Source organism: Cynocephalus volans, chromosome 16, assembly GCF_027409185.1.
Source record: "Cynocephalus volans isolate mCynVol1 chromosome 16, mCynVol1.pri, whole genome shotgun sequence".
Lineage (NCBI taxonomy): Eukaryota > Metazoa > Chordata > Mammalia > Dermoptera > Cynocephalidae > Cynocephalus > Cynocephalus volans.
The window spans coordinates 1,291,204-1,317,976 of record NC_084475.1 but is presented as its reverse complement, the minus strand read 5'-3'; the positions used below and the strand labels follow the sequence as shown (position 1 = coordinate 1,317,976).

General features: G+C 50.1%; 4 protein-coding genes across 5 annotated transcripts in view; 2 read left to right on the top strand and 2 right to left on the bottom strand.

Annotated features, from left to right (window-relative positions):
* Positions 1 to 225: 225 nt before the first annotated feature.
* GFAP (glial fibrillary acidic protein) lies at positions 226 to 9,387 on the top strand. Of its 2 annotated transcripts, XM_063080557.1 has the most exons (10): positions 226 to 686; positions 1,630 to 1,690; positions 1,885 to 1,980; positions 2,798 to 2,959; positions 4,113 to 4,238; positions 4,440 to 4,660; positions 5,208 to 5,251; positions 5,609 to 5,728; positions 6,987 to 7,072; positions 7,757 to 9,387. In XM_063080557.1, exons 1-10 carry the CDS (start codon positions 226 to 228, stop codon positions 7,796 to 7,798), a joined length of 1,419 nt encoding a protein of 472 aa, XP_062936627.1. In that variant the 3' UTR covers positions 7,799 to 9,387. The 2 variants fall into 2 exon arrangements, with proteins under 2 accessions (XP_062936627.1, XP_062936626.1); XM_063080556.1 differs by lacking the exon at positions 5,609 to 5,728.
* Positions 9,388 to 10,170: 783 nt separating this feature from the next.
* FAM187A (family with sequence similarity 187 member A) lies at positions 10,171 to 11,415 on the bottom strand. The gene has a single exon (XM_063080348.1). The coding sequence runs from the start codon at positions 11,413 to 11,415 to the stop codon at positions 10,171 to 10,173; it is 1,245 nt and encodes a 414-aa protein (XP_062936418.1).
* A 969-nt stretch (positions 11,416 to 12,384) lies between these two features.
* On the bottom strand, positions 12,385 to 15,621 carry CCDC103 (coiled-coil domain containing 103). The gene is made up of 4 exons (XM_063081462.1): positions 15,541 to 15,621; positions 14,037 to 14,187; positions 13,501 to 13,633; positions 12,385 to 12,837 (listed from the first exon to the last, which is right to left on the bottom strand). Exons 2-4 carry the CDS (start codon positions 14,183 to 14,185, stop codon positions 12,385 to 12,387), a joined length of 735 nt encoding a protein of 244 aa, XP_062937532.1. The 5' UTR covers positions 14,186 to 14,187; positions 15,541 to 15,621.
* A 328-nt stretch (positions 15,622 to 15,949) lies between these two features.
* The window catches only part of EFTUD2 (elongation factor Tu GTP binding domain containing 2), a 36,663-nt gene continuing 25,839 nt past the window's right edge, over positions 15,950 to 26,773 (top strand). Inside the window, exons 1-3 of the mRNA XM_063080325.1 lie at positions 15,950 to 16,031; positions 19,143 to 19,251; positions 26,546 to 26,711. Of these exons, the coding sequence (XP_062936395.1) occupies positions 19,147 to 19,251; positions 26,546 to 26,711 (271 nt within the window). The 5' untranslated portion in view covers positions 15,950 to 16,031; positions 19,143 to 19,146. The remainder of the gene's footprint in view (positions 16,032 to 19,142; positions 19,252 to 26,545; positions 26,712 to 26,773) is intronic.

The window sequence follows — 26,773 nt, the reverse complement described above, 5'->3', positions numbered from 1 at the left end:
GCACCATCTGCCTCAGGCCAGGGCTGACATGCCCAGGAAGCCCTGCTCTTGGGCATAGTGATCTCGGTGGGGTGAGAGGCACTCTCCCCATGGCTGGGCTTCGGTCCAGCCCCACCCCCTTAGGCTATGCCAGGGGGCATTGCCAGGGGCAGCCTGGGCAGCGCCAGCCCAGCCCATTCCTCCATAAAGCCCTCACATCCCCAGAGTGAGCAGAGCCAGGGCAGGATGGAAAGGAGACGTGTCACCTCGGCTGCTCGCCGCTCCTACGTCTCCTCCGCGGAGATGGTGGCGGGGGGCCTGACTCCCGGCCGCCGCCCGTGGCCTGGCGCCCGCCTCTCCCTGGCTCGAACGTCCCCTCCACTCCCGGCCCGGGTGGACTTCTCCCTGGCCGGGGCACTCAACGCCGGCTTCAAGGAGACCCGGGCCAGTGAGCGGGCAGAGATGATGGAGCTCAACGACCGCTTTGCCAGCTACATTGAGAAGGTTCGCTTCCTGGAGCAGCAGAACAAGGCGCTGGCTGCCGAGCTGAACCAGTTGCGGTCCAAGGAGCCCAGCAAGCTGGCCGACGTCTACCAGGCCGAGCTCCGCGAGCTGCGGCTGCGGCTCGATCAACTCACCGCCAGCGGCGCCCGGCTGGAGGTCGAGAGGGACAATCTGGCCCAGGACCTGGGCACTCTGAGGCAGAAGTGAGGAGGGGGACAGGGAGAGGGCCTCGCGAACAGAGGGGACTGAGCCCCTAAGAGGGAGTGCCCGCAGGCCTGCAGAGTTTCGGGCAGGGGCTCTGCCTCCCGTTCCCTGGGCGTCCCCACCTCTGGGATGGGAGGGCTAGCCTTACTCCCCAACAGGACAGCAGGGACTGGAGAGGGGTCCTGGGCTTCGGGGATCTGATTCCCAATGACCTTCTGCCAGGGAGTCGGGGCCCTTTTAGCACCTCCCCACTGGGAAAAGCTGTGTGGGGAGCAGTCAGGGTCACCAGCAGACGGTATTTACAGTTCATTCACAGCTGGGCCTTGTGACTGTGGGCAGAGAGCTCACATATTCTGAGCCTGAGGCTGTATAAAGGAGGAGGTGGAGTAAAAGGTTGGTGTCCATGAAGAGGATTGGGCCCTGGGGGAAAGAAAAGGGCGAAAGAGCAGGCAGGCCTGGGTACAGAACACAGGTGATTACCTGTCACCAGCTTACAACCCTAGTCAAGTCACTTTGACTTGCAGAGCTATGAAGTGGAGATCGTAATAAAATCCATCTCAAAAGGTAGTTACCTGGGGTCAGAGGAAACCCCAGGGGCATGAAGCTTTGCTGAGCTGGCAGGACATGCGCATGTGCCATCAAGTGCAGGAGGATGTGTTTGTACACACAGCAGCGAGTGTGAGTTGTTGGGTGGGCCTATGCGAACAGGAGCAGGTGCTCCAACCCTAACAAGGCACCTTAGTAATGAGTTAAAGCAAAAGTCCCTGTCTGCTCACCGTCTCAGCCAAAGCCTCTGTCTATGACCCCTCTGACCCTCCTGCCTACTCTACTCGTCCTGGGGTGGGGGGCTTCCCTCTGAGATGGCCACTTCCAGGGAGATTGGGGCAGGGATCCAGGAGTCCTCAGAAGAGCTTGGACCCAGGAATGTGTCCCCCACCCCAGGCTCCAGGAGGAAGCCAATCTGAGGCTGGAGGCTGAGAATAACCTGGCTGCCTATAGACAGGTCAGAGAGGTGGACGGGAGGCACGGGGGGCGGGGGCGGGGGATGCCAGCAACCCATCCAAATACAGACCCCAAGCTCAGACCCCCAGAGCAATGTGATGCTCCCCTGTGCCCCAGAAGAAGGGGTAAGGCAAGGTTGGAGAAGGGGGGAAGAGTCTGGGGTCAGAGTGGCCCTTTGCCCCCTCCCCACTCCAGGAGGCAGATGAAGCTACCCTGGCCCGTCTGGATCTGGAAAGGAAGATTGAGTCACTGGAGGAGGAGATCCGGTTCTTGAAGAAGATCCATGAGGAGGTGAGGCCAAGCAGAGGGTGGAAAGCCCAACACAGAGACTGCGATTGAGAGAGAGAAATGGAGACAGAGACAGTGAGACTGAGAGAGAGAGAGAGAGAGAAACAGAGATTGGCAGAGAGAGAAAATGAGGGACAGAGAGTGAAGACAGAGAGAGACCGAGAGAGACAGAGAGACAGACAAGAGAGCATCCCTAACCCCGGGAAAACGCGCACAGACACACACTCCGTGTGCTGAGAGTGCAACAGCAACACAGCACGACTGAGAGCAGCAGGCCTTGCTGCCTTGCTTGCTCCTTCACAACACCTCTGTGAGAGAGAACCCTTCCAGTATCATCTCCTTTTCACGGAGGAGGACACTGAGGCCCAGAGAGGTTAGTTAAGGAAGGTGCTTAGGTCCCAGTTAGTCTCTCTGACTCCACCCCCTCTGCATCTGTCCCCATTAAAATGAGAGCCATTCATAAAAAAACAATCCCACTGAGATCTTGACCTCAGGCCCTGGATTCAGAATCCATGACCCCATGCAATGTGGGGACCCACATCACACCTGCCCACAGGGATGCAGTCAGTCAATCTCCCATGAGAATATGGGCACACTTTCAGGGCCTGGCTCCTGCCCATTCAGCACTGGGAGGAGGATGCTATGGGGTCCCCAAACTGCCTCCCTTAGCCTGGGCCATGCTACCTTCTCCAAGGGCTGCCCCTTTTCCCTTAGCCAATGCCCATGGTCGAGGGACAGGCAGAAGAGGGCATGATGCTGTGGGGAACCTCAGCTGTGGCCAGGGCCCTGACCCCTGGTAACCCTCTCTCACCCTGGCCAGGAGGTGCGGGAACTGCAGGAGCAGCTGGCCCGACAGCAGGTCCATGTGGAGCTGGACATGGCCAAGCCAGACCTCACAGCGGCCCTGAGAGAGATCCGCACACAGTATGAGGCAGTGACATCCAGCAACATGCAGGAGGCAGAGGAGTGGTACCGGTCCAAGGTAGCCCTGCCGTGGGCCAGCCTGCCTCCTCTGGGCAGCTGTCCTTGCTCCATACAAATGGAGGAAGGAGGGTGGAAGAAATGGAGAATACTCCCTCTGACCTTCACCAGAGAAGTGAGACGACTTGCCCAGGGTCACACAGGCACTATTACTTACAGAAATACTCATTATTATTATTGCCGCTTTTACTACTATTATTATTATCAGCCAACATTATTGTGTGCCAGGCTCTGTGCTTTGCATGGATTATCTTACTATGAAGTAGGTACTATTCTTTGATAGATGAGAGAACTGAAGCCCAGAGAGGCTAATTAATTTGCCCAAAGTCACACTGCTCCTAAGTGGTAGCGTTCCAACCCTAGCCCCTCTCACTTGGCAGCCTGCGTTCTTGACGCCTCTGCCAATCTATGTCCTGGGTTACTGTTCATCTACTGTACGCCAGGCACTTCCCAGGACACATGGGGAGACGTGATGTGGACCCAAATATGGTGCCCATAGAGAACACCACAGGGCAGAGTTTATACGCAGTGCGGGAACCAAGGAAGATGTCATAGAAGGGGGGTGGCATTGGGGCGAGGCAGGACAGGCAGGCTATGGACACGAAGAGAAGAGGAAAGGGCCATTCTGAGTGGAGGCCAGAGTCTGTGCAGGGGCCTGAGGCAGAAAAGCACCGAGGGGCAGGGTCCAGGGCGCCAAGTTGAGGAGTGTGAGTAGCAGAAGCGGTGACCTGTGACCGTCTGAGCAGGGTCGAGGCCTGATGGAGCTGTGAGGGCTTCCTTGCAAGCTGGTGGAGAAAGGGCCATGAGAACCCAGGGTTCTGCTTGTCAGAGCCCACTGTCTGGGGTAAGGGAGGCCAGGTTTCAGTCTGGCAGATGCCACTGCTAGTGCAGAAGGTTCTGGATTCTGTTGCACTGTGCTAGGTGCTGAGGCCCAGTGGTGGCTACCTGCCCTCTGTCTGTGGGTCACAGTTGCTGGGAATAATCCCAGCCAGGGCCAGTGTTCCGGGGCTGACATGGGGTGCTGCCCACCTCCCTGATTCCCCAGAGACCGTGCTTGTCCATGGGACCACACAGCTCGCCCCCCATTGGTGCTCACCCCGCATGGCCCCGGGGTCCCAGCCTGCCCCTCAGCCCGCGGCCCTCTCCCCATCTAGTTTGCAGACCTGACGGACGCTGCTGCCCGCAACACGGAGCTGCTCCGTCAGGCCAAGCACGAGGCCGGCGACTACCGGCGCCAGCTGCAGGCCCTGACTTGCGACCTGGAGTCCTTGCGCGGCACGGTGAGCGCGGGCAGGGCCGGACAGGGACGGGAGGGGACCGGCCACAGCTCTAGAGGGGACTGGCCACTCTTCTTCTGAAGGAGAAGGGCCAGGCGCGGGGACCAGGGCTGAGGGCGCGGCTCTGAGAAGCTGCCCCGGGGCTGGAGGCGGGGCCTGGGACCGGGCCGGGGCCCCGAGGGACCCGCCGGCTCCATCTCGCAGAACGAGTCCCTGGAGAGGCAGATGCGCGAGCAGGACGAGCGCCACGCGCGGGAGGCGGCGGGTTACCAGGAGGCGCTGGCCCGGCTGGAAGAGGAGGGGCGGAGTCTCAAGGACGAGATGGCCCGCCACCTGCAGGAGTACCAGGACCTGCTCAATGTCAAGCTGGCCCTGGACGTCGAGATCGCCACCTACAGGAAGCTGCTGGAGGGCGAGGAGAACCGGTGAGCCCGCCACAGCCCGGGAATTCTCCCCCGCCCGTCTGTAGAGTCTGCCTTGCTCCCTTCAGGGGCTGAGTCTCACTCAGCCTTGTGTCCCACCCGCTCCGCCCAGTGCCCGGCACAGCGCCTGCCTAATACACAGCAGGGCTTTAATGAATGTCCCATGAATGAACGGATTCCACCCATACTGATGGGGCCCCAGGGCCAAGGACTTGGATCACCCCCGACTAAGAGGCCCACTCCCAACCCTCCCGATCAAGACTGGATTTCCTTCCCCCTGGCAGATCCCTTCTGCCTCCTTGGAACTTTCTTCACCACAAGCTGCCACTCTTTCAAATAGTGATGCTCCCCTCACAGATAACACCTAAGCCCTTGCAGACTTTTGGAGCTCCAGGGAGCACGCCAGCTGCTGGGGAAAGCTAAGAGATGGAGTCAGACTTTCCCAGCAAGGGAAAGGGCCTCAAGGCTGTCATGATGACCCTGGGCCAGGACCCAGCCTGGGGATGTCCTAAGGCAGACTGGTCTCGCCTTTCCCTCTGCTTTCTTTCAGCATCACCATTCCTGTGCAAACCTTCTCCAACCTGCAGATCCGAGGTCAGTAAAGCAAGGCCTGTGGGAAGGGTGTTGGATTCCTGCCCCCTCCCCCAGGCCAAGGGGCCGCTTTGGCCTGGGACTGAGGACCAAGGCAAAGGGGTCCGGACTCCCTTTGCGGGCCTTCATGATTCATCGCAGAGCTCCTAGCCAGAGTACACCGTCCCAGGGCATTTCTGAGTGGGGCTTGCAGCCACTCCTGTCCTGCTCTGCCCTGTGCCCCATACCCCCTCCCTGCACCCCATTCCACTGCAGAACTGAATGAGGTCTTAACCTCTGCCCAGTCTGCAGATCCCTGAGCAAACGCTGCCCTTCTGAGTGTTTTCTGTTTTTTTTTTTTTTAACTGCTTGTCACTACAGGGGGCAAAAGCACCAAAGAAGGGGAAGGTCACAAGGTCACAAGACATCTCAAAAGGCTCTCAATACAAGTTATACCCATACAGGCTCACCAGATTGTAAATGGAGCCCCACCGGCGCTCGGTTAGCTGCCTGCCTCTCAGACGTGGTGCTTTTCTGTTTGACAGGGAGTGAGCCTCACCAGGCCCGTTTTCCCAGTCTTCTTGGGCTCCGTCCCCCTAGGCTTCCCCTAAAGTGCCCAACTGTGTTATTTTCCCAGGAACCCCAGTGCCCAGCCCAGGACCTGGAGCAGGGTAATTGTAGGTTAAACTAGCAGAGCTGGTTAGTGTTAAAGGTAGTATGTCCTTGGGTGCTCGGGTAAGATGCTCTGGGTCTTCTGAGCAAATGCCAGCCTCTATCTCACCTCTTCCTTGTCACTGGGAGGGCCCCTTGGGTTTCACTGTGCCTGCTGGCCAGGCTCTCTGCTGGATTCGTCTGTCCCTGAGTCTCCGTTGCTCAGCTCAGTGCTGATTCGGCCCAGAGGATTATTTCCCTCTGGACTGCTGCTCTTGTAGTGAGTAAAAGTTTTATGTTCCCTGCTCTAAATTTTAAATATTAGTGTGACATGTTGTATTTTCTCTCAGAGGCAGGGAAAAACTAAATTACTTTTTACTTGTATGTGGCCCTCAAATGATTCTTAGGTAAGGAAAACAAATTCCTCTTCTGGGTTAGAATATTTGGGAATACTAGATATGCACGTCCCAGGGCTCAATTCAGCATCAGGAGGGTTAACTAAGCTGACCAGGCAGAAGTGATACTGCCAAGTGCTAGACAGTCCAGGGTCACTAGGGTCCAGATAAGTGGCAGAGAGGTGTAGGAAAGGGGGACAGGAAAGGTACCCACATGTACTGAGCACTAATACGTGCCAGATGTTTCACATACATTATTCTAGTTGATTCCTCACTCCCACCTAGAGAAGGAGACACTATCACCTCCATTTTGCACATGAGGAAACTGAGGCTGGGAGAGGTCAACTAACTTGCCCACAGTCGTGCGGCTGGTTAGTGGCTGAGCTAGGACTCAAGCTCTGGTATGCCTGATTTCAAAGCCTGTGTGCTCCTCCCTTGGTGTGGCACTGGGTTGTCAGAAAGCCAGGTGCCAGGCAAGGGCTGGCAGAGGGGATGAAATGAAGCCAGGCCAGAAGACAGAATAGCCAGGACTGCCCAGTAGCGTGGGGATTTGGGGGGTCTCCAGCCCCCTTGGAAGAGCCTAGGCTCTCCCCGAGAGGTTGGATAGGCTCTCACACTCATGACTGGGAGCACACGATGGGGATGCTAAGGCGGGGAGAGGATGTTTGGTACCCTGAGAGCCCACGGGAGACCTCTTCTCCTCACGCCTGCAGAAACTAACCTGGACACCAAGTCCATGTCAGAAGGCCACCTCAAAAGAAACATCGTGGTGAAGACTGTGGAGATGCGAGACGGAGAGGTGAGGAGGGATTCTGGCCCCATCAGGCTCGGGCTGTCCCCAGGAATTCTTGGGACCAGGCTGTGAAAGAAAGTCTGGGACTGGCACATGGAAGAGCCTCAAAAACTCCCCGGAGCTCCCCTGGGAACTCTGGAAGAAGGGAAGGACCTGAATGTCATCCAGTTTTCCCTGCCCCTCCAGGGCAGTTCTAAGGGGAGCCTGGGTACCTAGGCCACTAGATGGGGTCCTGCCTCAGGCTCTCTCCCTTTCCCTCAGACTCAGGTGCCCCCAGTGCCAGGCCTGGGGGAGAGAGAAGGAGAATTAAAGTTGGCAGCTTTCACTCCCCACTCTGGCTGGGACAGTTGGGGGCAGAGAGGGCTTTCAATGTCCAGCCAGGTAAAAGGCACCTGCCAGAGCACTGGGAAGAGGGGATTTGGCACACCCCATCCCCACTCATGCCGGCAACAGTAATAGCTAATCTTACACCCTCAGCTTACCATATGCCAGGCATGGTGCTAAATGCTTTACAAGTGTTATCTCCTTACCCCTTGGACCACTGCATAAGGTAGTTGTGGTTACTATCAAGAAAAGAAAGACCCAGAGAGGTTAGGGACTTGCCCAAGGTTACACAGCCTAGCAGTGGTAGACCTGGGGACTGTGTGAGCTCCTAGCTGTTGCACTGTGCACCTTCCCTGTCCCCTGCAGGTCATTAAGGAGTCCAAGCAGGAGCACAAGGACGTCATGTGAGGCGGGACCCACATAGTCACCCCTGCCCGACACATGAGGGGCCTGCAGCAGGAGCAGGATAGTTGCCCCTCCTCTGATAGGTCATTTCCCCAGACCTGAGTCCTGCCCCCCTGCCGCCAACCTCTCCCCTCCCTCCTCTGTCTCTACACCAGCTTGCTGCCCTAGGCTCCATCAGCAGTAGGCCTGCCAGATGGCACCCACCCAGCACCCAGCAACTCCAACTAACAGGATACTCACCCCAAAGGGGCAGTCAGGAGGGGCGTGGCCAGCAGCTTGGGCCAGAACTGGGAGGGAGGAGAGAAGTTGGGGAGGGCAGGAGGACCTAGTAAATCACGCTCTGCATCTCAATCCCTGTTGTTATGGCAACTGCTGCCAGAGCTGGAGGTCTCTGGAGGTCTCTGGAGTTCTCCGGCAGCTGGGCTTTTGAGTTTCCTCAGGCTGCTGCAGGAAAACCAAGACTCTGAGACAGGAAGGGGAAGTCCCCACAGGCAGGGTAGCTCTGGCCGGAGGCTGGTTCTTCTGGACGGACCCTGACCGGTCTAAGAGTGGGTGGGGATGTCCTGCTACCTGGGTGGTCACCAGACAGAAGTCCCGGCCTGCCCAGATCCCAGAGGGGCGTCCTGAGTGATGATTCAAATATCTCGGCCTGACTGAGCTGCCATCCAGGTGACCAGACGGTAGGCATGCCGTGAGCACGAGGCAGCTTGATTCTCAGCACTTGGGGGATCTATAGTGTAAGTGCAGAGGGAAGGGGTACTGGGAGGGAGTTGAGGGGGGCTGCCTGGCCCATAAGTGTGGGTCCGGAGAGGTCAAGCCCAGGAGGACTGCCCCATGCACGCTGTAGGGGGCGCTAGCGGAGATGGTGGAGGAGGCAGAGGGATGATGCTAGACATCGGTGGGGGCTGTGGGTGACCGATTGCACTTGGCCTCTGGGTTGTGGATATCAAGGAAGTGACTCATCCTCTTGAAGATGCTGAAACAGGAGAGAGAGCCTGCTTCCCACGGGGGCGGGGTGGGCCACCTTTTTCCCAATTCTAAAGGCCTTTTCCTCGCTGCATAATCCTTGTCCACGCAGGCCTCTGAGCCCCTGGAACTGCTGCCTGCTGACCCCAGTGACCCCACCGCTATACATCTGACCCTCTCCACTCTATAACAGCCAGCGCCTTTTTTCTATGCCAAGGGCCCCTCATGGTCCCCTCTTACTCACACACAAAATGTACCCCATATTTTAGGTAGTAATCTATTTTATAATTTGGGAAATCGAGGCACGAGCAGAGTGAAGACATTGGCTTGTGTTCCTGCAGCCTGGAGCAGGGGCCTCAGGGCACTCAGGGCCGACACCTCCACCCCAGGGCACCCGCTCTGCTTTCCTTGGGCAGACTGGTGGGCATCTGCCCAGAAATGGGGCTGAGAGGGCTCACTCCAGGGTCTACCTCTCCCCTCTGAGGTCAAAGGGAGGGAGAGGAAGGGGTCCCTCCCTCTTCCCAAGACTTGGTGCCCTCTCCCCCCACTCCTTCCTGCCACCTGCTGCTGCTGCTAACCTTCAGGGCATTGCTGCTGCCTGTAGTCACTGAGGAAAAATAAAGACAAATGCTGTGGTCTTCCCCAGAGTGGACTCTGATGTGTTCATGTGCGGGTGCAGCTGGGGCCAAGATATAGCCCCGGACAAGACCCAACTCGCTTCTTACTACTGACTGTCTTCGGAGCCCACACCCCCGGGGCAGCAGCCACAGGCCAAATGCCACCTTCAACCCTGCTCTGCCATAACAGCCCTGGTGCCCCCCACCTGTCCTTCGCTCCCTCCCCTGCTCACCTCCAGTCCCCTGCCAGGGTACCATCTCTCAGGAAAGCCCTAAATTTGATCTCCACTTTCCTCAGCCATTTCCCCTGCTGTAGTCTCTACCTTTACTCCCAAACCTGTTATTTTCACCTGCCAGTCCCAGAACAGGCCAGGCAGGAAGCCAAAGTGGACATGCACTAGTCCCTCCGCTCTTTAATTCCTTCCCCTTCCCCGCTCCCCCCAATTCAACCAGGGCCCACTTGGCAATCCTCAAAGGCAAGAAGATAAAGCACCTCAAACACCATTCAACACTGAAATATTAGTTCATTTCTTCCTTCTCCGACCTGAGTGTGTGCACCCTGGCCACTTCCATCCTAACCTTGGTCCCCAATCTCCCACCTGCCTCAGGCTTCCCTACTTCCCAGACCAGGCCCCAGACCTGCCCACAAAAATGGGGAGCAGCTTGTAACTAAGATTTGTCCATGCCTCCTTACCCCAAGTCCCAGTCCAGGGTGCCCGCCCGGAGGCATCTGGTATCATTTAACAAACACATTGAAGCACGACTGGTTTCCAGAGCTAGGGAAGAGAGAGCCTAAGGGGAGAAGTAGGGACAAAAGTGAAATAAGTAACAGCAGCAACGATAGAGGTGAATGGTGACAAAGACTGCTGTGATGAGCAGGTAGCCCAGCAGGGTGAGCTGCACAGCAGAGCGAGTCTCAGGGTCCGAGAATGAGGCCCGGTAGCGCCCTGGAGATGCCACGCCCAGCCGGAACGCAGCCACTCGCACCCCCTGCCGCCAGCAATAGTAGATGCCCCGGTCACCCAGTTGGGTGAAGCGGATGTGGAGCTGGTTGCCGTGGTCGATGAACACCCTCATGGATCTGTTGACGCCTTTCAGGTACTGTGTGCGGTAGAGGTGCTGGTGGTCTTTGTCCCAGGCCACAGCGTGCTCTGGCCGGGCCCCAGGACAGGAGACAACAAGGCTGTGACCCAGTCTCTGCTGGTAAAACTGAATGGGCACCTGGGGCAGCCAGGGCCGGCTGCCCACTTTGGACACGTAGTTGAAGATGGCCAGCACGCCCTCCTGGATCGACTTCCTCCTCTCGCAGGGCACCACACAGCTCCGAACCAGCAGCTCAGGTGTGTGGTCCCTGACCATGGTCCGCAGCTTCCTGGGCACAGCCCGCGAGCCACAGGACACCACGTCGGGCTGTGTCTTGTGGTAGCGCGGAGAGAGGTCTGGGCTCTGCAGGTAGCAGAGGCCAATGCGCCACTGCTCCCCACGTACCCCACAGCGGTCACAGGGGGTCCACTCCCAGAAGGTGGTGAAGACATGGAGGCTCCCGTGGTACTCATCTGCAAAGGGCTCCTGGCCCTCGTCCTGGAAGGTGGCCACCATTCCTTCACTGCTCTGGATGTCCACATCGTAGGCATAAAAGTAGTCCCCCTTGCGGGTGCCACAGAAGTACAGGCCTGAGTCCTCAGGCTGGGCCCGGAAAACCAACAGGCTGAACATGCGGATGCTGAAGCGGGCCAGCATGTCACTGCCCACACGTACCTGAGTTGCCTCTGTCAGTACCCGCCCATCGAAGTCCGTCAGCACTTTAGTGTGGCTGCTACCTAGGTGCTTTTGGTAGTACCAGACCACAGCCAACACCTCCTCGGGCTTGCAGTGGCAGGGAAGCTCGAAGCTCATGTCGGCCAGGTAGGCTGCATTGTCAAACATGAGGAAAGCAGGGCAAGGGGTCTTCTGAAAAATGCTTTCTTTTTCCACAATTTCAAAGGTCTGGAGACTCCCCCATGCCCACAGGAACACAGTGGTGTGGGCCAGGCTCATGCCTGCAGGAGCGCGGGGTCCAAGGGGTAAATCAAAACCAAGGCACCAAAGGTGGGTTTCCTTCATCTGCTAGATTGACAAGGGGAAGACTTTTCCAGCAGGCAGGCGGGGCAGGGCCTGGAGCAGTGCAGCAGAGGAGATTTCCCTGCCCCAGCACCTGGGCCCTTACTTCTCATTCTGGTTTCCCTTGACCCATTCTTGGGTGAGTTCTAGAAAGGGGAGTGAGGGCCAGGTTCTAGAATGGTCTCCTTTGAGATCAGTTCTGAAACATTAGAAGAGCACCTTGTACATCAGCTGGGAATAAATCACCTTTCACTTGGCTGCTTCCTCTGTAGATTGTTGCTTCTTTTCTGGTTGTTTAATCCTTTCCTCATATAGAGGCCTCGTCTTGGCAATGATTTCTAGAAGCCACATAGGCCTTTAGTGCCAGAGCTTTCCCAGGCCCAATCTGAACAAGAATTCAGTCCCTAGGGAAATATGCTACACCTCAAATGAGGTAGCATTTAATCATTTGTTAAATGTCCATTCATTGGTTTTGGGTTATAAACAATCTCGTTAAGAGCTGTGGAGCTCAGTGTTTATTTACCATGGAAGATGAGCGATTTTGCTTTTTCCTTTTTCTGAGTGGAGGCTGTAACTGGTATAGTCAGCATTTGGTTGGGCACACACCCATCTCTCAGGGCCAGTGGGCTAGAGGCTTAGCATACTGGAAGGGTGAGAAGCAAAACGGCTTTCAATTTCCTGGGCCCTTGACTGTCCCATGGATCCCTACAGTTCAAAATATTGAGGCACTGGGGGACTGGAGAAGTGGGGAAGGCTCGATTCCTGCTCTCTCTCTCTGAAAATTCAAAGTTGAGAAGGGAATTAGGTGTGGATTTCTCATTATAGTCCTGCAGAAACCCCAAGACAATAACCGAAAAAAAAAAAGCTTCCAGTGATCACTGGGGCCTCTGTAGGTACCCAGTCCTATTAATTGATCTGGTACAGCCCTTGCAGCTCCTGCAGGAGCCTCTCCTCATCCTGATGCCCACCAGACTGCTCCTCCAGACCTTGCTCCTCCTGATTGAGTCCCTCCTTTCTGGGTCTGGGGGTGTCCATGGCCTGCAGCTTTTGAAACAATCCTCTGCAGCTCTCTTTCTCTGCATGGCTCAGCAGGCTCAGGTTCAGGGTGAAGCGCCCGGTGCTGGCCAGGCTGCGCAGGATCCCCAGCACCGCTGCCCGGTCGGCCAGCCTGACGTGATCAGCCAGTGCCACCAGCAGCTCCCCTAGAAGTCCAAACCCCACATCTGTCTGGAAGAGGTGGCCCAGCTTTGGACCCCCGAGCTGCAGCAGGGCCTCGTATCGCTCTGCCCCGCTCCGCAAGTGTCGCCGCCAATCACGGTAGAACTCTGCTGAGGTCTCAGGCTGGAGGAGTGTTTTCTCCTGGATCACAAAAGAGGAAAAGGGAATCCAGAGCTCTTCCAGCTGCTCTGGGACAGTGAGAGCGAGGGAGCCTGTGGATTTTCATCTTCACTCTGGTACTGCTCACTAAGCACTGGGAAGTCTGTGGTCCTTGTGGGCCTAGTTTTCAGATGAAGGAACTGGGGATGGGACTAGAAGGGAGGGTCCCAAGGAATCCAGTCCACGACTTGAGATTCTCATTTGTACTGGGATTTTCCCCACTGATGAATGGGGACACAGCTCTGGTCTTCAACAGTAAGTCAGGATTTACTTTGAGTAGGATGGAGGGGTTGATCGGAAATCTCGCGAAGAGATAAATAACTCTAAGTGAGTATTAAGGATCTGACATGCTAGGTCTCTCTCCCAACACTGCCACAGGGTTGTTATCCTGTGTACCGTATAACCCAGAGGCAGAGCATCCCAAATCTGATCTGGGAATGAAAAGCAAAGGACTGATTGAAAGGGACCTGCCTAGCTTCCCTCTCTGACTCATTCTGCCCAGCTGAGCTCAGCCTCACTATCTGCTGGTTGATTTCCTTTCCAGAAGTGGAAACCTGTCTCTGTTGGCTTAACATGAGAAATAAGACAGGCTTGGAGCTTTCAGGCAGAGAATCCTGCTGATCTAAGAGTCTGGGCCTCACCAACCTGGGAGATTTCAGTGGCCTCATCCTGTAAAGTCCTTCCCTGAGTAGTGTGACAATTCCAGGGTGTGGTTCTCTTTCCTCCCATCTTATCCTTTCGCTCCAGTGGCTTCAGATGTGATGCAAGGACAATACCCCTGCGGGCAAAAGACAAAGATTGGGGGATGGACTTAATGCTGTGTCTGCAGGTGGGAGGCAGCTGGACTTTGCGTGATATAGGCTGAACCTGTTCACAGGCCAATTTGACAATAATAACAACAATATCAACGACAGCTGACAGCTCTTGAGCACTTCACACGTGCCAGACACCATGCTCAGAGTCTTACGTGCAGTAGCTCATTTAATTATAACAACAGTTACTCTCTTTTACAGATGGGGAATTGAGGCTCAGAGAGGTTAAAGAACTTGCACAAGATCACACAAGTAATAGAGAATGGTGTCAGGACTGAAGCCCAGAGTGGTCTAATTCCAGAGCACTTGTTGTTAACCACTATAGTCTGCCACAACAGAAGGGCCTGAGAAAAATGGTGGTGAGCCAACCTGAACTCCTCATAGGAAGCCACCCTCTGTTCCACTGCCCGTAGCTTGGCAGCATTCTCACGTTTATACTTCTCATCAGCAGTGATTGCAGCCTGCAGCTCTTTCTCCAAAGCCATAAAGTCGATGACATCATTCCTTTCCATGGCCATGCCTGGGAAGGCAGAAGGAATGCACATCAATAGAGGGTCAGTATCAGGGGAAAGAGGATGCCTCTGGGTTCTTTGCCAGAACACAAAATGATCAAAAGCACTCTGGATATCATGTCACTTATCTTGGTGGGGCAGGGGGGAAGGGTTGTTACAAAAATCTAGTTTTCTACTTTATAGAGATGAACTGACTGACACCATGAGGACTTACACAAGACGTCACTGAAAATAAGATAGGAGTCCTGACTTTTGGTTCGGAGTCCTGTCTAAATTTTTTTTTTTTTTTTTTTTTTAAAAGATGACCGGTAAGGGGATCTTAACCCTTGACTTGGTGTTGTGAGCACCACGCTCAGCCAGTGAGCTAACCGGCCATCCGTATATGGGATCCGAACCCGGGGCCTTGGTGTTATCAGCACCGTACTCTCCCGAGTGAGCCACGGGCCGGCCCAGAGTCCTGTCTAAATTTTGTTCTCTACCTCTAAATATATATATATATATATATTTGACTGGTAAGGGGATCTTAACCCTTGACCTGGTGTCAGCACCATGCTCTCCCAAGTGAACTAACCGGCCATCCCTATATAGGGACCTGAACCCGTGGCCTTGGTGTTATCAGCACCACACTCTCCCAAGTGAGCCACGGGCCGGCCCTTTCCTCTAAAAATATTTTAATTTTAGTGCTTCAGTTAAGGAGGCATTTGGATCTCAGAATTCAGTCCTTTCATTCTCCCACATAGGATCGCTCTGTAGCAAGTTGTTGCGATACAGGATTTCACACAAAAGCAGAACTCTTGCTAGCCACTATTGAGTGCAAGGATAAAATTTCATCTTTCATTAAATGTCTTCAATGCGGAAGGCTAGTATTTTTCACCGAAACCAGATGCAACACCTGAGCAAGGAATCAGGTAGAAATGGCAGAGGAAGGAGCTCAATGATCTCCATCCCCAAATCCCTCAGTCCAGCCCAGGGCTGGAGCGCTGATGCTTAGGTACCTGGTCAATGTCTTTAGTTCTATCACTGTACTTTTGCAGCCTCTGCGTATCTGAGGCTGATTGACCCCTTCTACAGGGAGATCATCTATATGAGATCTAGTCTAGGTTCTGGCATTTACTTGTTGTAAGACCACTCTGAACCTCAGACACCTGATGAGTTCAGCTAGATTTTGTGGCAGAGTCATCATGAACAGCCCTAGGACGGGAAAGTAGGAAGTCTGCAACCAGTCCCATAGCCACCCCCACCCCAAAGTGTGGAAGGTGAACGCCAAGAAGGGAGTTGGGCTGGCCGAGAACTGAAGCCAGGTGTCCTGGCTCCTGTCCAGTTCTGAGCCCTCCCCCAGTCATTAAATAAGTAGAACTAACCCTTCCGTCTCCCTTACTCAGCCACCCGGACCTTCGCCTCAGCAGCCCAGGCCTTGGTCCCCTTGCTTTCTTGTTTCTCAGGATTCCCTGATATAGCAGAACTGGAAGCAGCTCAGCACAGACCACGCCCAGCTGCTGTGGTTGCCCAGCAACTGCTCCAACAGCCTGCCCACGTGATCGACTCGAAGGCCCCTCCCGTTAAGGGTGGTCCCAAGGTGCCTGATCAAATTTATGCGTCCTCAGTTCTCACTCTCTTTAGAACAGCACACGCCTTGATGTGGGGACGCACAACTCCACCTGTCAGTTCCTGTCTCCACAGGCCGGCTTCTCTTGGTGCCGGTCCTCAGGCGGAGGGCTGTCCTCCGGGGCAGAAACGCGGCGGCGGCGTCTGCGGGGTCCTTCCTGGCGGCGGGCGCAGGCGTGGCCGCGGCGTGGGGCGGAAGAGCGGTCTCGGGCGGCCGACTTGGAGCACTCGGCTGAGCAGGCGGGAGGTGAGCGGCGCGGGTCAGCGGCACGGGAGGGTTGTTCCGGGTGGGATGAGGAGTTAAAGAACGTCAGATCTGGAAGAGGTGCTATATGCTATCTGCCCTTTTCGCTTTACAGATGGGTAAATTGCGGCTTAGAGCGGGAAAGAAAATGAAAGACACTCCCCGCCCCCAACACACACATACGCCCCGATTCCGGGGTTCCCTCGATATCTTCTCTCTGTAAAATCCCGTCTCTGGGACAGGGGTCGTGCTCTAACTCTCCAGTGCCCTTTCTCACTCCCTCTTCCATCTTCCCCCCTTCTGTGCCAAGCTCCCTCCGTGTTTTCTTCGGTACTCCTTTGTGAGCCGTGTTACAGAGGGAAACTGCAAGTGAGGTTTAGTTCCAGGAGTCACTAGTTTTGTGCAACTGTGGGCAAGTCAAGCTGTCTTCTGTGTGTCTTGTTGGAGTCCTTCGTTCATTCGACAAATAGTTATTGGGGGCCTATTTCGTAACAGACATTGTTCTAAGTGATAAACAAAGCTCTTGCTTAAGTTGTAGTTGGGGAAATTAACAGTAAACCAATGAATAGATAAATGCCACCTAGTCATAAATGTTAATAATAATAATAAAACAGTAAAATGGGGGTTGGAGAGTGTGTATGGAGGACTTTTTAGAGTGATAGAGAAGGTGACATTTTAGTAGAGACTTGAGTGAAAAAAAGGAACAAGGTATAAATAAGTATCCAAGGGAAGAGCATTTCGGAACAAGAGAGTGGCAAACGCAGTGGCCCTGTGTCAGAAATGAGCTTGGCTTCTTCATGAACAGCCTTCTATGAACATTTTTGCAGTCAGTTGATGAAGGTCTCGGTAGACTGAAATGAATATAGATATGCTAGCTCTTTGGAAATGAAAAAAAAACTCTATGCATATGAAAGTTTCCATAATAATTTACATTTAATTACCAGTCCTTGGAGCTCTCCAATTTTCTAGTTGTCTACAGTCAGCCCTCAGCAGGTGGCTTTGAGGGAGGTGGAGGCATTAGCTTAATGCAAGAAATATCAGTATCTCAAAATTAAACATTCCATTCAGTTAACATTTGTCCAGTTCCTACTTGAGCAAAATGCTGTCCTGGGCATTGACAGGTAAACACAAGGAACACGGGGTTCTATTTAAGAATGGCTAAAAATGGGGAGGGGAGGGGAAAAATGGCTAAAAATAATGTTAGCTAATATTTGAGTCTGAGTCTGTACTAAACTCTACACAGGGTTTTTTTTTTTTGTTTTTTGTTTTCTTTCTTTCTTTCTTTCTTTTTTAAAGATAACCGGTAAGGGGATCTCAACCCTTGATTTGGTGTTGTCAGCACCACGCTCTCCCAAGTGAGCTAACCGGCCATCCCTATATAGGGATCCGAACCCGTGGCCTTGGTGTTATCAGCACCGCACTCTTCCCAAGTGAGCCACGGGCCGGCCCTACACAGGGTATTTTTTGAATCATCCCCACCCTTTTATGCAGTGAGGATTATTCACCCCGTTTTCCAGTTGAGAAAACAGGTTTGGAAAGGTGAAGTAATGAATCTGAAGTAATGTAGTTGTTAGTGATCATGTTAGCTTCCAAATCAAGGTCTCCAACTCCAGAGTCCTGCCACTTAGCCCCTGCTGTAGTCCATTGTTTATTGCTTGTAAATTATGGTTGTTGGTGAGGGTAATTAGGACAGTTCACTATTGTTCAAGACAAAATTAAATACTGATAAAGATGCAAAAGCCTGTAGCAGCACAGGAGAATGAGAAGTTGAGGATCTAGGAAAGCGTGAAGGAGGTGGCATTTGAACTGTTCCTTTGAAAAGAATTTCAATAATTGAAGTAGAGAAAACCCATAAAGTCCTAATTAATTACGGAGAGAAAATGAGTAACTTTACAAGGAAAAGCCTGGCCTACATCACCTTAATCAAGTCATCAAAGTTACATCACCACTAATAGGACAAATTGAAATCATGTATCCCCTGATAGGAGATGCACTGAGAAGAACACATCACTTCTGTGATATTCCTGCCAAAAATACATAACCTGAATATAATCATCAGGAAATTAAGGGACATTCTACAAAATCACTGGCTTGTAATCAAAAGTGTCAAGTCATGAAAGTCAAGGAAAGACTAAGGAACTGTTCTAGATTGAAAGAGACTAAAGACACGACAACTAAATGCAAACAGGTGATTCTGGATTGAATCCTGACTGCAGGATATTGTTGGAACAATTTGTGAAACTTGAATGGGGTCTGGATTAAGTGGTAGTAATGTCTCAATAATTTTCTAATTTTGATGATTGTATTGTGGTTATGTAGGAGAATGTCCTTGTTTATAGGAATCATACTGAAGCAGGGGTTGGCACACTTTTTTATTAAGGGCCGGATAGTAAATATTTTAGGCTTTGTGTTACCTCTGCTGTTATAGTGTGAAAGCAACTACAGGTAATATAAATGAGTATTCATGGCTGTGTTCCAATAAAACTTTTTTAATAGACAATGATATTTGTTTCTGTTTTTTTGGCGGCTGGCTGGTGGGGGGAGATATTTGAATATTATGAGTCTTCATGTATCATGAGATATTTTTCTTTTGACTTTTTCCCCAACTATTTAAAAATGTGAAAAGCAGTCTTAGCTTGAGGGTCATGCAAAAACAGGTGGAGGGGCCAGATTTGACTACTGGCCAGAGTTTGCTAACTCCTGCACTAAGATATTCCGGGGTGATAAGGCATTGTGTCAGCAGCTTAGTCTCAAATCGTTTAGGAAAAAGAAAATTATTTGTACTGTTCTTGCCACTGTTTGATAATGTTATTTTAAAATTAAATTTATTTTAATATTAAAAAATGAAGTGGAGGGCCAAGGTCATGGGTTCGGGTCCCCACACTAGCCATCCCAAAAAAAAGAAGTGGAGGGATGAGGATATAAGTAGAGATGTGGAGTAAGGCAGAGAATTGGGGAAACTGGGCTTTGGGGGAAGCAGTCAGTAGGTTGATGTAACTGGAGAGGAGTTGTATGAAGGGCTGTGGTCAATCGTTAAGACTAGAAAGGTGGGGCCATGTCATGGAGGCCTGGATTACCTTGCCAGAATCTAACTCTTATCACCTTGAATTTCAGCATCATGGATACTGACTTGTATGATGAATTTGGGAATTATATTGGACCAGAGCTTGATTCTGATGAAGATGATGATGAATTGGGTAGAGAGACCAAAGATCTTGATGAGGTAAAACAAATATATTGCTTTCTTTCATCTCTGGTTTTTAAAAAAGCAATCAAGTACTGAATCCTCTGTGTTCTCATAATATCCTGTGGGCATCTCTAACGTTGCCCTTTTTATAACATGACTTATTGGAGTCTTAAACTGCACCCAAGAAAGTTTAGTTACTAAAGTTCCAGAAGGGAATATGAGATAGTTTCATTGATGAGGTGGTTTTGTCATCTGTGCTCTAGTTCATTGATAGTAGCTCTTCTTCCACTTGCCTGAAGTATCTTTTGACAATCATGAATAATTCCAATTTAGAAAAGGTTATAAGTTTTCCAAGTACAGCTGCACTGGGAGCGCCCTCACAAGCTCAGGTTTTTAAAGATGCATAAAACAGTAGAAAGGGGGCCAGCCAGTGGCTCACTTGGGAGAGTGGTGCTGATAACACCAAGGACACAGATTCAGATCCTATATAGGGATGGCCGGTTAGCTCACTTGGGAGAGCATGGTGCTGACAACACCAAGTCAAGGGTTAAGATCCCCTTACCGGTCATCTTTAAAAAAAAAACAAAACAAAACAGTAGAAAGGGAAGGTGCAGATTCCTGGACTCCCCTGCGAAGGGCTACGGAAGATGAAGTACAGAATGGTCTGAGGCTTGTCAGAGGCACTAAAGGTGGCCTTTATTGTTTTAGCCATGTTCAGAACAAGATGAACAGAAGTGCTGAGCAGTGAATAGTCTGTGGATTAGCAATGCTTAGTGATGGAAGTGTGATGTTAATGGGACAGCAAGAGAGCACAAAAGTCCTGGGTGCCATATGTCTTCTCCATCAAGGAAAATGTTCTTCAAACTAGAAAAAATAGAATAAACCCTGGGAGAAGAAAATTGAAGCCATAAAGGTTAGGCGAAAGGGCGCCTTGCAGCTTTAGATGTGTTCAGGTCTCTAGGCCCAGGTGAATTATATCCTGGCTGGGGTGTGGGGAGAGACTTGCAGAGGTAAACCGAGAGCCACCATGGTCATCTTTAAGAAACTGTGGGGAGTGGCCATGGTGCCAAAAAGTGAATCAGGCAACTTATCCCAGTTTTCAAAGATGGAGATAAGGTAATGCATTTCAGAGACTACAGATTAGTAAGTGTAATATAAGCCCATGGTAATTCTGGATGGAATTTTAAAACAGATGTCCGTTGAACACTTAGGAAGCTAAAATGAGTTTTACAAAAATAATTTTCTCTTAACAGGATTACTAGGTTGAGATATAGGTCAAGGGTATGCTGTGGCTATATATCTTGATTTGGGCAAGGCATCTGAAGTCTTTTATTCATGTTTTATAAACCATTTTTTTTTCCTATTTAAAAATGTTATTTTCAAGAGGGCTGACCGGTTGGCTCAGTTGGTTAGAGTGTGGTGTTGACAACACCAAGGTCCAGGGTTTGATCCCTGTTATCAGCCAGCTACCCCCCAAAAAAACATTGTTTTTTCAAGAAATTTTTTCATTATATAAGTAATTCATGAATATGTTCTCATTCGAACGGTATAGATGGAAAAGGCTTCCTTCCTTCCTTCTCATTCCATTTCACTCCCGTTTCCAACTCTGTAACTCATGATGCCCTTGTGAAAAAGACATGGGCTGGGTGATAATACCATTAGGAGAGGTCACAGCTGATTGAACAGTGGGACCAAAAGAGTGTTGATTAATGGGTCACCACCAGAGCTCTTGTGACATGCCCTAGGCATTTGTGCTTGGTCCTGTCCTTTTCAACCTTTTTATCAATGACTTAGGTGAAGATAGAAAATGGAGGTTTATAAAATTCACACATGACATAAAGCTAACATATTGGATAACAGATTCTAAATTCAAAGTGATCCCAACAAACCTGAGTTCCAGACTAAATAAAGCCCAATAACTCATTCTTGAAGTATTTATAGAGCACTTCTGTGTGCAGGGAATTGTGATGCAGAGAGAGCCAAGGCATAGCTTCTGCCCTCCAGGAACCTACTGCTTTTCAGGGGAGATGAAGTACAAAAATATTTGCAATGTGAAGCAGTGAAGGACAAGTGCCATTTAAGTGATATTAACTTAGTGCCATAGTAATAGTATATAAGGAGGAATCGTCCCTGGCTGGAATGACAAAGGGAGGTATTTGAGGAAGTGACATGTGAAGTGCACTTGAAGAATGCATAGGCACATGCAGAGTCGTGGAGTCGGAAAGTAGAATGATGTGGGTTGGGGAGGTAGGATTGGGAGGTGATAGCTAAAGGGTACAGAGTTTCTTTATGGGGTGATGAAAATGATCTAAAATTGATTGTGGTGATGATTGTACAATTCTGTGCATATACAAAAAAAACCCACATTGAGTTGTGTACTTAAAATGGGCAAATTGTGTGGAATTTGAATTATCTCAGTAAAGCTGTTAACAAAAAAATGAAAGGAAAAAATAAAGTAATGGTGAGGCAGTGTGTGAATGTTTTGCCTCAGTACAGAGGGTTGAGTTGATCATATTTTTACTTTGTGCTCCTCAGTATCATTGCCATGCAAGGCTCTGCTCTGGTTTAACTTATTAATTCCCTTTTATCTCATTCCCATACCTGCCCCCGTAGTAATCATTCTAATATATATGTTCCTTTTTGTTTGTATGAGTTGCAAGATGTGTATAGTTGCATTGTGTGCATGTATTTAATTTAATTTAATTAATTTATTTATTTTTGGAGGGTGGCTGGTACGGGGATCCGAACCCTCAACCTTGATGTTGTAACACTGCACTCTAACCATCTGAGCTAACTGGCCAGCCCTGTGTGCATGTGTTTTAAATTTAAGTAAATGGCGTCATGTTTTCTACATCATTCTCCTCATTTTTTCCACCTAGTATTGTAATGTGTGGTGCATTTTAGGATCCATCTCTGTTGTTATGTGACCGTCTAGTCTGTGGCATCTGACTGCTGCTTACTTCTCCCTGGTGTGCATCACTCTCTTAGTGATGGATACCCAAGTTACCCACTCCCAGCCTTCTCTCACCACAAGTAATACTGCAGTGAACATTCTCAGATGTATCCTTTTATGCACCATGTGAAAATTTTGGGGAGTTATACTCCCAAGAACAGAATGTGTGTATGTGTGCATATTTATGTATTTATTTAATGTGTTTATACTTAGTTAATATGTTTATACTAAGTACTGTTGTATTACTCTCCAGAATGGCTGTACTAGTCTATACTTCCAGTAAAATGAGTGTTCTATAGCCTCCTAGTCTACGTGACATGCTTAGATTTATTTTTAAATTTTTTATTGAAGTATGTAGCAGTGAAGAGATGTATAGGATTTTTTTTTTTTTTTTTTTTTTTTTTGTGATCGGCACTCAGCCAGTGAGTGCACCAGTCATTCCTGTATAGGATCCGAACCCGCGGCTGGAGCGTTGCTGCGCTCCTAGCGCAGCACGCTACCGAGTGCGCCACAGGCTCGGCCCGATGTATAGGATTTTGATGATGGAGAAGGAGAGAAGGAATGTCATGAGCAGGGATTCAGAGGTTGTGGGTTAAGGGGGAACAAGTCTCCAGATTACCAAAGCACAGTCCCTGGAGGACACCTGTGGGTGTGAAGCAGAAGAGGTGGGGCCACATGGTAGAAGGGCTTGAATGGAGGATGGAGAATAAGGAGTGAGATGATCAAAGCAAAATGTTTGGACCCTGTCTTTAGAGAAGGGAGGGTTGGGAGGCCCGGAGACCAGCTGGAAGTTCATCATGGTGGTCCCATCAAGGACGTGAAGATGTGGAGTTGGGCCACTGTTTGAATGTGGACGGAGCTGGGATATCTAGAGGAGCACTGGTTATTAACAGACAAAAGGAAATGATAAAAGGATGCTTGTTTAGTTTTATTTTAGACTTGTTGAGTTTGAGCTGCTGTCTGGATACCCAGGTAGAGATAATTATAGGCAGTCAGAAATTATTACATAAAATCCTGCAATTAGATTCATAATGCATTCACTATGGGGCAGGAGAAAACTGGCTTTATAGCTATTTTGGAGCCACCACCAGTAGGATATGTGTGGCTGCCAAGGCCAGTTTCACAGAAGTAGAGTGTAAGGCTGGTGGGAGGTAGTCAGTTGGCTCACCACCGGCGGGTTTTGTGTTCTAAGTAAGAGGTTGACACGCTGGAATTTGTGTGAAGGAAAACAAGTACCCACTACTATATCTACCCACCTCTCTGCGTCTTGCCCATATGCAGTCGCCCCTGTTCTTATGGATGATTGGTTCTTGTTTCTGCCTGCTAGAGACTAGATCCTGTCCCTTCTCACCTGGCAAGACCTTTGCCGAGGAGTTCCCCTCCTCTCTACTGGATCACCCCCATCACCACACAGACATGTTATTATTCCATCTTTTTTTTTTCTTGGTGGCTGGCTGGTATGAGGATCTGAACCCTTGACCTTGGTGTTACAACGCCACACTCTAATCAGCTGAGCTAACCCACCAGCCCTCCTTCTCTTTAAAGTATTCTCTTCTTTTGGCTTCCAGAGAACCCCTTAGTTTTCCTCCTCATTGGCCATTCCTTCTCTGTCTTTGCTGCTGGCTCCTCCTTATCTCCCTGACCTCCAAACGTCAACAGGTCCCAGGGCTGCTCCATTCCTTAAACCTCTTTTTTATCTACACTCACTCCCCCGGTGAGCTCATCCAGTCTGTGAAATAATTGGACTGTCAGATTTATATCTCCAACCTGGACCTTTCTCTTGAACCTCAAGTTTGTATGTCCAACTTCCTATTTGGCACCTCTACTTGATGTCTAATAGGGAATCTTAAACTTATCATATCTAAAACCTAACTACTGAGCTCCCCTACCCACCCGTCCACCCAGCCTGCCCTTAAAGTCTTCCTCATCTCAGTAAAGATGATGCCTTTCTCCAGTTGCACAGGTCAGAAGCCTTGCCTCTTCTCTTATCTCTTACACTTTTCTTTCCTTTCCCTTTCCTTTCATTTCTGTTGTTGGTATGGGAATTCACACCTACGTTCAATTAATCAGAAAACATTTTTGACTCTGCCCTCAAAATAATATCCAGAGTTCAATCTCTCCTCACAACCTTCACAGCTGTGACTCTGGTCCAAGTCACCACCAGTGTCATCTCTTTCCTGAATTACTATAGCAGCCTCCTAACTAATCTTCTTTCTAGTATATTCTCAGCATAGGAACCAGAATTGTTCTATTAAAACAAAAGTCTGTCTGGCCAGTTAGTTCAGTTGGTTAGACCATGGTGCTGATAACACCAAGGTCAAGGGTTCAATCCCTGTACTGGCCGCTGCCAAAAAAAAAAAGTCTGATCATTATCACTCTTCTGCTCAAAACCCCCGGTGCGGGGTTTCTTAATCTTAGCACCATTGACATTTGGAGCCAGAAAATTCTTTTTGCCAGGTGTTCTGTGCATTGTGGGATGTTGAGTAGCATCCCTGGCCTCTACTCTCTAGATCTCACACAAACATATGTAGTTGTGACAACCAAAAACGTTTTCAGACATGGTTAAATGTTCCCTGGGGGGCAAAAATCACCTCTGGTTGAGAAGTGCTGTCCTGAAGTAAAAGTAAGGTCAGATTACTTAGAATGATCCAGAAGATCCTATATGGTCACCTCCTGTGTGATCTCAGCTTACTATTCTCCCCCCATTAATCACTTTGCTGCCACCAAATTGGCTTCCTTGCTAATCCTCAAAGTTGCCACATGTGCATGGCTCAGGGCCTTTGCATTTGCCGTTTCAGCCAACTAGAATGCCCTTGCCCCAGGTATTTGTAGAGCTCACTCTCTCTCTTCCTGCAGATTTTTGCTCTAATGGCATCACCTCTTTTTTTTTTTTTTAATTGCTCTATTACCAACACCTACATCAGTGCCACATAGTAAGTGCTCAGTAAGTATTTATAGAGTGACTGAGTAAATAAAACTGGGTGTTTTTGAACATAAAAGTGTAATGTAGTAGCCACCTTAGATTATTTAAAGTACTTTTTAGCAGAAGAGGTAATGGCTTTGTTCAGTGTTATTTATGACCAAGGGTTAATTTGTAAGAAGATGGATTTGAAGTCATTTAATTGTAAAGTGTACAATTCAGTGGCCTTTAGGATATTCAAAGTCATATAACTGTCATCACAATCAATTTTGGAACATTTACAACGTCCCAGAAAGAAACCCCACACCTATTAACCATTGCCCCCACCAACCCCCATCCCTTTCTAGCCCTAGGCAATTTACTTTCTGTCTATAGATTTGCCTGTTCTGGATATGTCATGTAAATGGAGTCATACAATATACTGCCTTTTTGTCTGGCTTCTTTCATTTAGCATCATGTTCTCAAGGCTCATCTGTGTTAGAGCATGTATACACAGATAGCATGTATGTGTATTTCATTTCTTTTTATTGCCAAATAATATTCTATTATACGGATGCACCATATTTCATTTATCCAGTTATCAGTTATCAACATTTGGGTTGTTTCCACTTTTTGGCTATTATGAATGATGCTGCTGTGAATATTTATAAGTTTTTGTGTGTCCATAAGTTACCGTTTGTCTCGAGTATGTACTTAGGATTGGAATTGCTGTGTCATATGTAACTCTGTGTTTGACATTTTGAGGAACTACCTACCAAACTGTTTTCCAAAGCAGTTACATCATTTTCCCACCAGCAGTGTATAAGGGTAACAATTTTTCCACCTCCTCACCAACACCTGTTATCTGTCACAGTAATTTTTCAAAAACAATTCTATGAATCTAAGTGAAAATTTTATTTTATTTTATTTTATTTATTTATTTATTTATTTTTTTTTAAAGATGACCGGTAAGGGGATCTTAACCCTTGACTTGGTGTTGTCAGCACCACGCTCAGCCAGTGAGCGAACCGGCCATCCCTATATGGGATCCGAACCCAGGGCCTTGGTGTTATCAGCACCGCACTCTCCCGAGTGAGCCACGGGCCGGCCCCTAAGTGAAAATTTTAAAGGTGCAGTTTGATTCTGCCTCTGGCTCCTGGTTTCTGCCCTTGGGGAAAGTTGTTTTTTCTCTTTAAAAGGCTGTGTTGTGATGAGCCATTTGTTTTCTCCAGTCTCAGTCCACTTATGACCAGTGGCCCACGTTCAGGAAGGGGCAATTTTGAATCAGGAGAGCCATCCGTAGCCATGGCTTTGTGAAGGATCTCACAGGAGTGCAACCTGCCCCAGTGGCACAGAACTCAGGATAAGAAGCTGTGCAGCCTGTGAAGTCAGTGCGCTTACTCACGTAGTGACGTAGTCAGTCCTGGAGCAGAAACAGTGCACTCCCCTTCCTTCCTCCTCCCCTCTCTTCCTTCTAGATGGACGACGATGATGACGACGACGACACAGGCGATCATGATGAAGATCACCCTGGGATGGAGGTGGTGCTGCATGAGGACAAGAAGTATTACCCAACAGCCGAGGAGGTGTACGGTCCTGAGGTGGAGACCATAGTGCAGGAGGAAGACACCCAGCCTCTCACAGGTGAGTCAGGAGGCGCTGGGCTGTGAGCGGTGAAGCTGCGACTGGAGAACTTCGCTTCATAG

What these genes read in the sequence shown, in the direction of transcription:
- GFAP (XM_063080557.1), top strand. Translation starts at nt 226, where the DNA reads ATGGAAAGGAGACGTGTCACCTCGGCTGCTCGCCGCTCCTACGTCTCC. An exon ending in TGGAGCCCCACCGGCGCTCG is followed by an intron (nt 5,729 to 6,986) that starts GTTAGCTGCCTG and finishes TCACGCCTGCAG; the next exon opens with AAACTAACCTGGACACCAAG. An exon ending in TGGAGATGCGAGACGGAGAG is followed by an intron (nt 7,073 to 7,756) that starts GTGAGGAGGGAT and finishes TGTCCCCTGCAG; the next exon opens with GTCATTAAGGAGTCCAAGCA.
- FAM187A (XM_063080348.1), bottom strand. Translation starts at nt 11,415, where the DNA reads ATGAGCCTGGCCCACACCACTGTGTTCCTGTGGGCATGGGGGAGTCTC.
- CCDC103 (XM_063081462.1), bottom strand. Translation starts at nt 14,185, where the DNA reads ATGGCCATGGAAAGGAATGATGTCATCGACTTTATGGCTTTGGAGAAA. An exon ending in GCTTCCTATGAGGAGTTCAG is followed by an intron (nt 13,634 to 14,036) that starts GTTGGCTCACCA and finishes TTTTGCCCGCAG; the next exon opens with GGGTATTGTCCTTGCATCAC. An exon ending in AGGCCACTGAAATCTCCCAG is followed by an intron (nt 12,838 to 13,500) that starts GTTGGTGAGGCC and finishes TTTGTGATCCAG; the next exon opens with GAGAAAACACTCCTCCAGCC.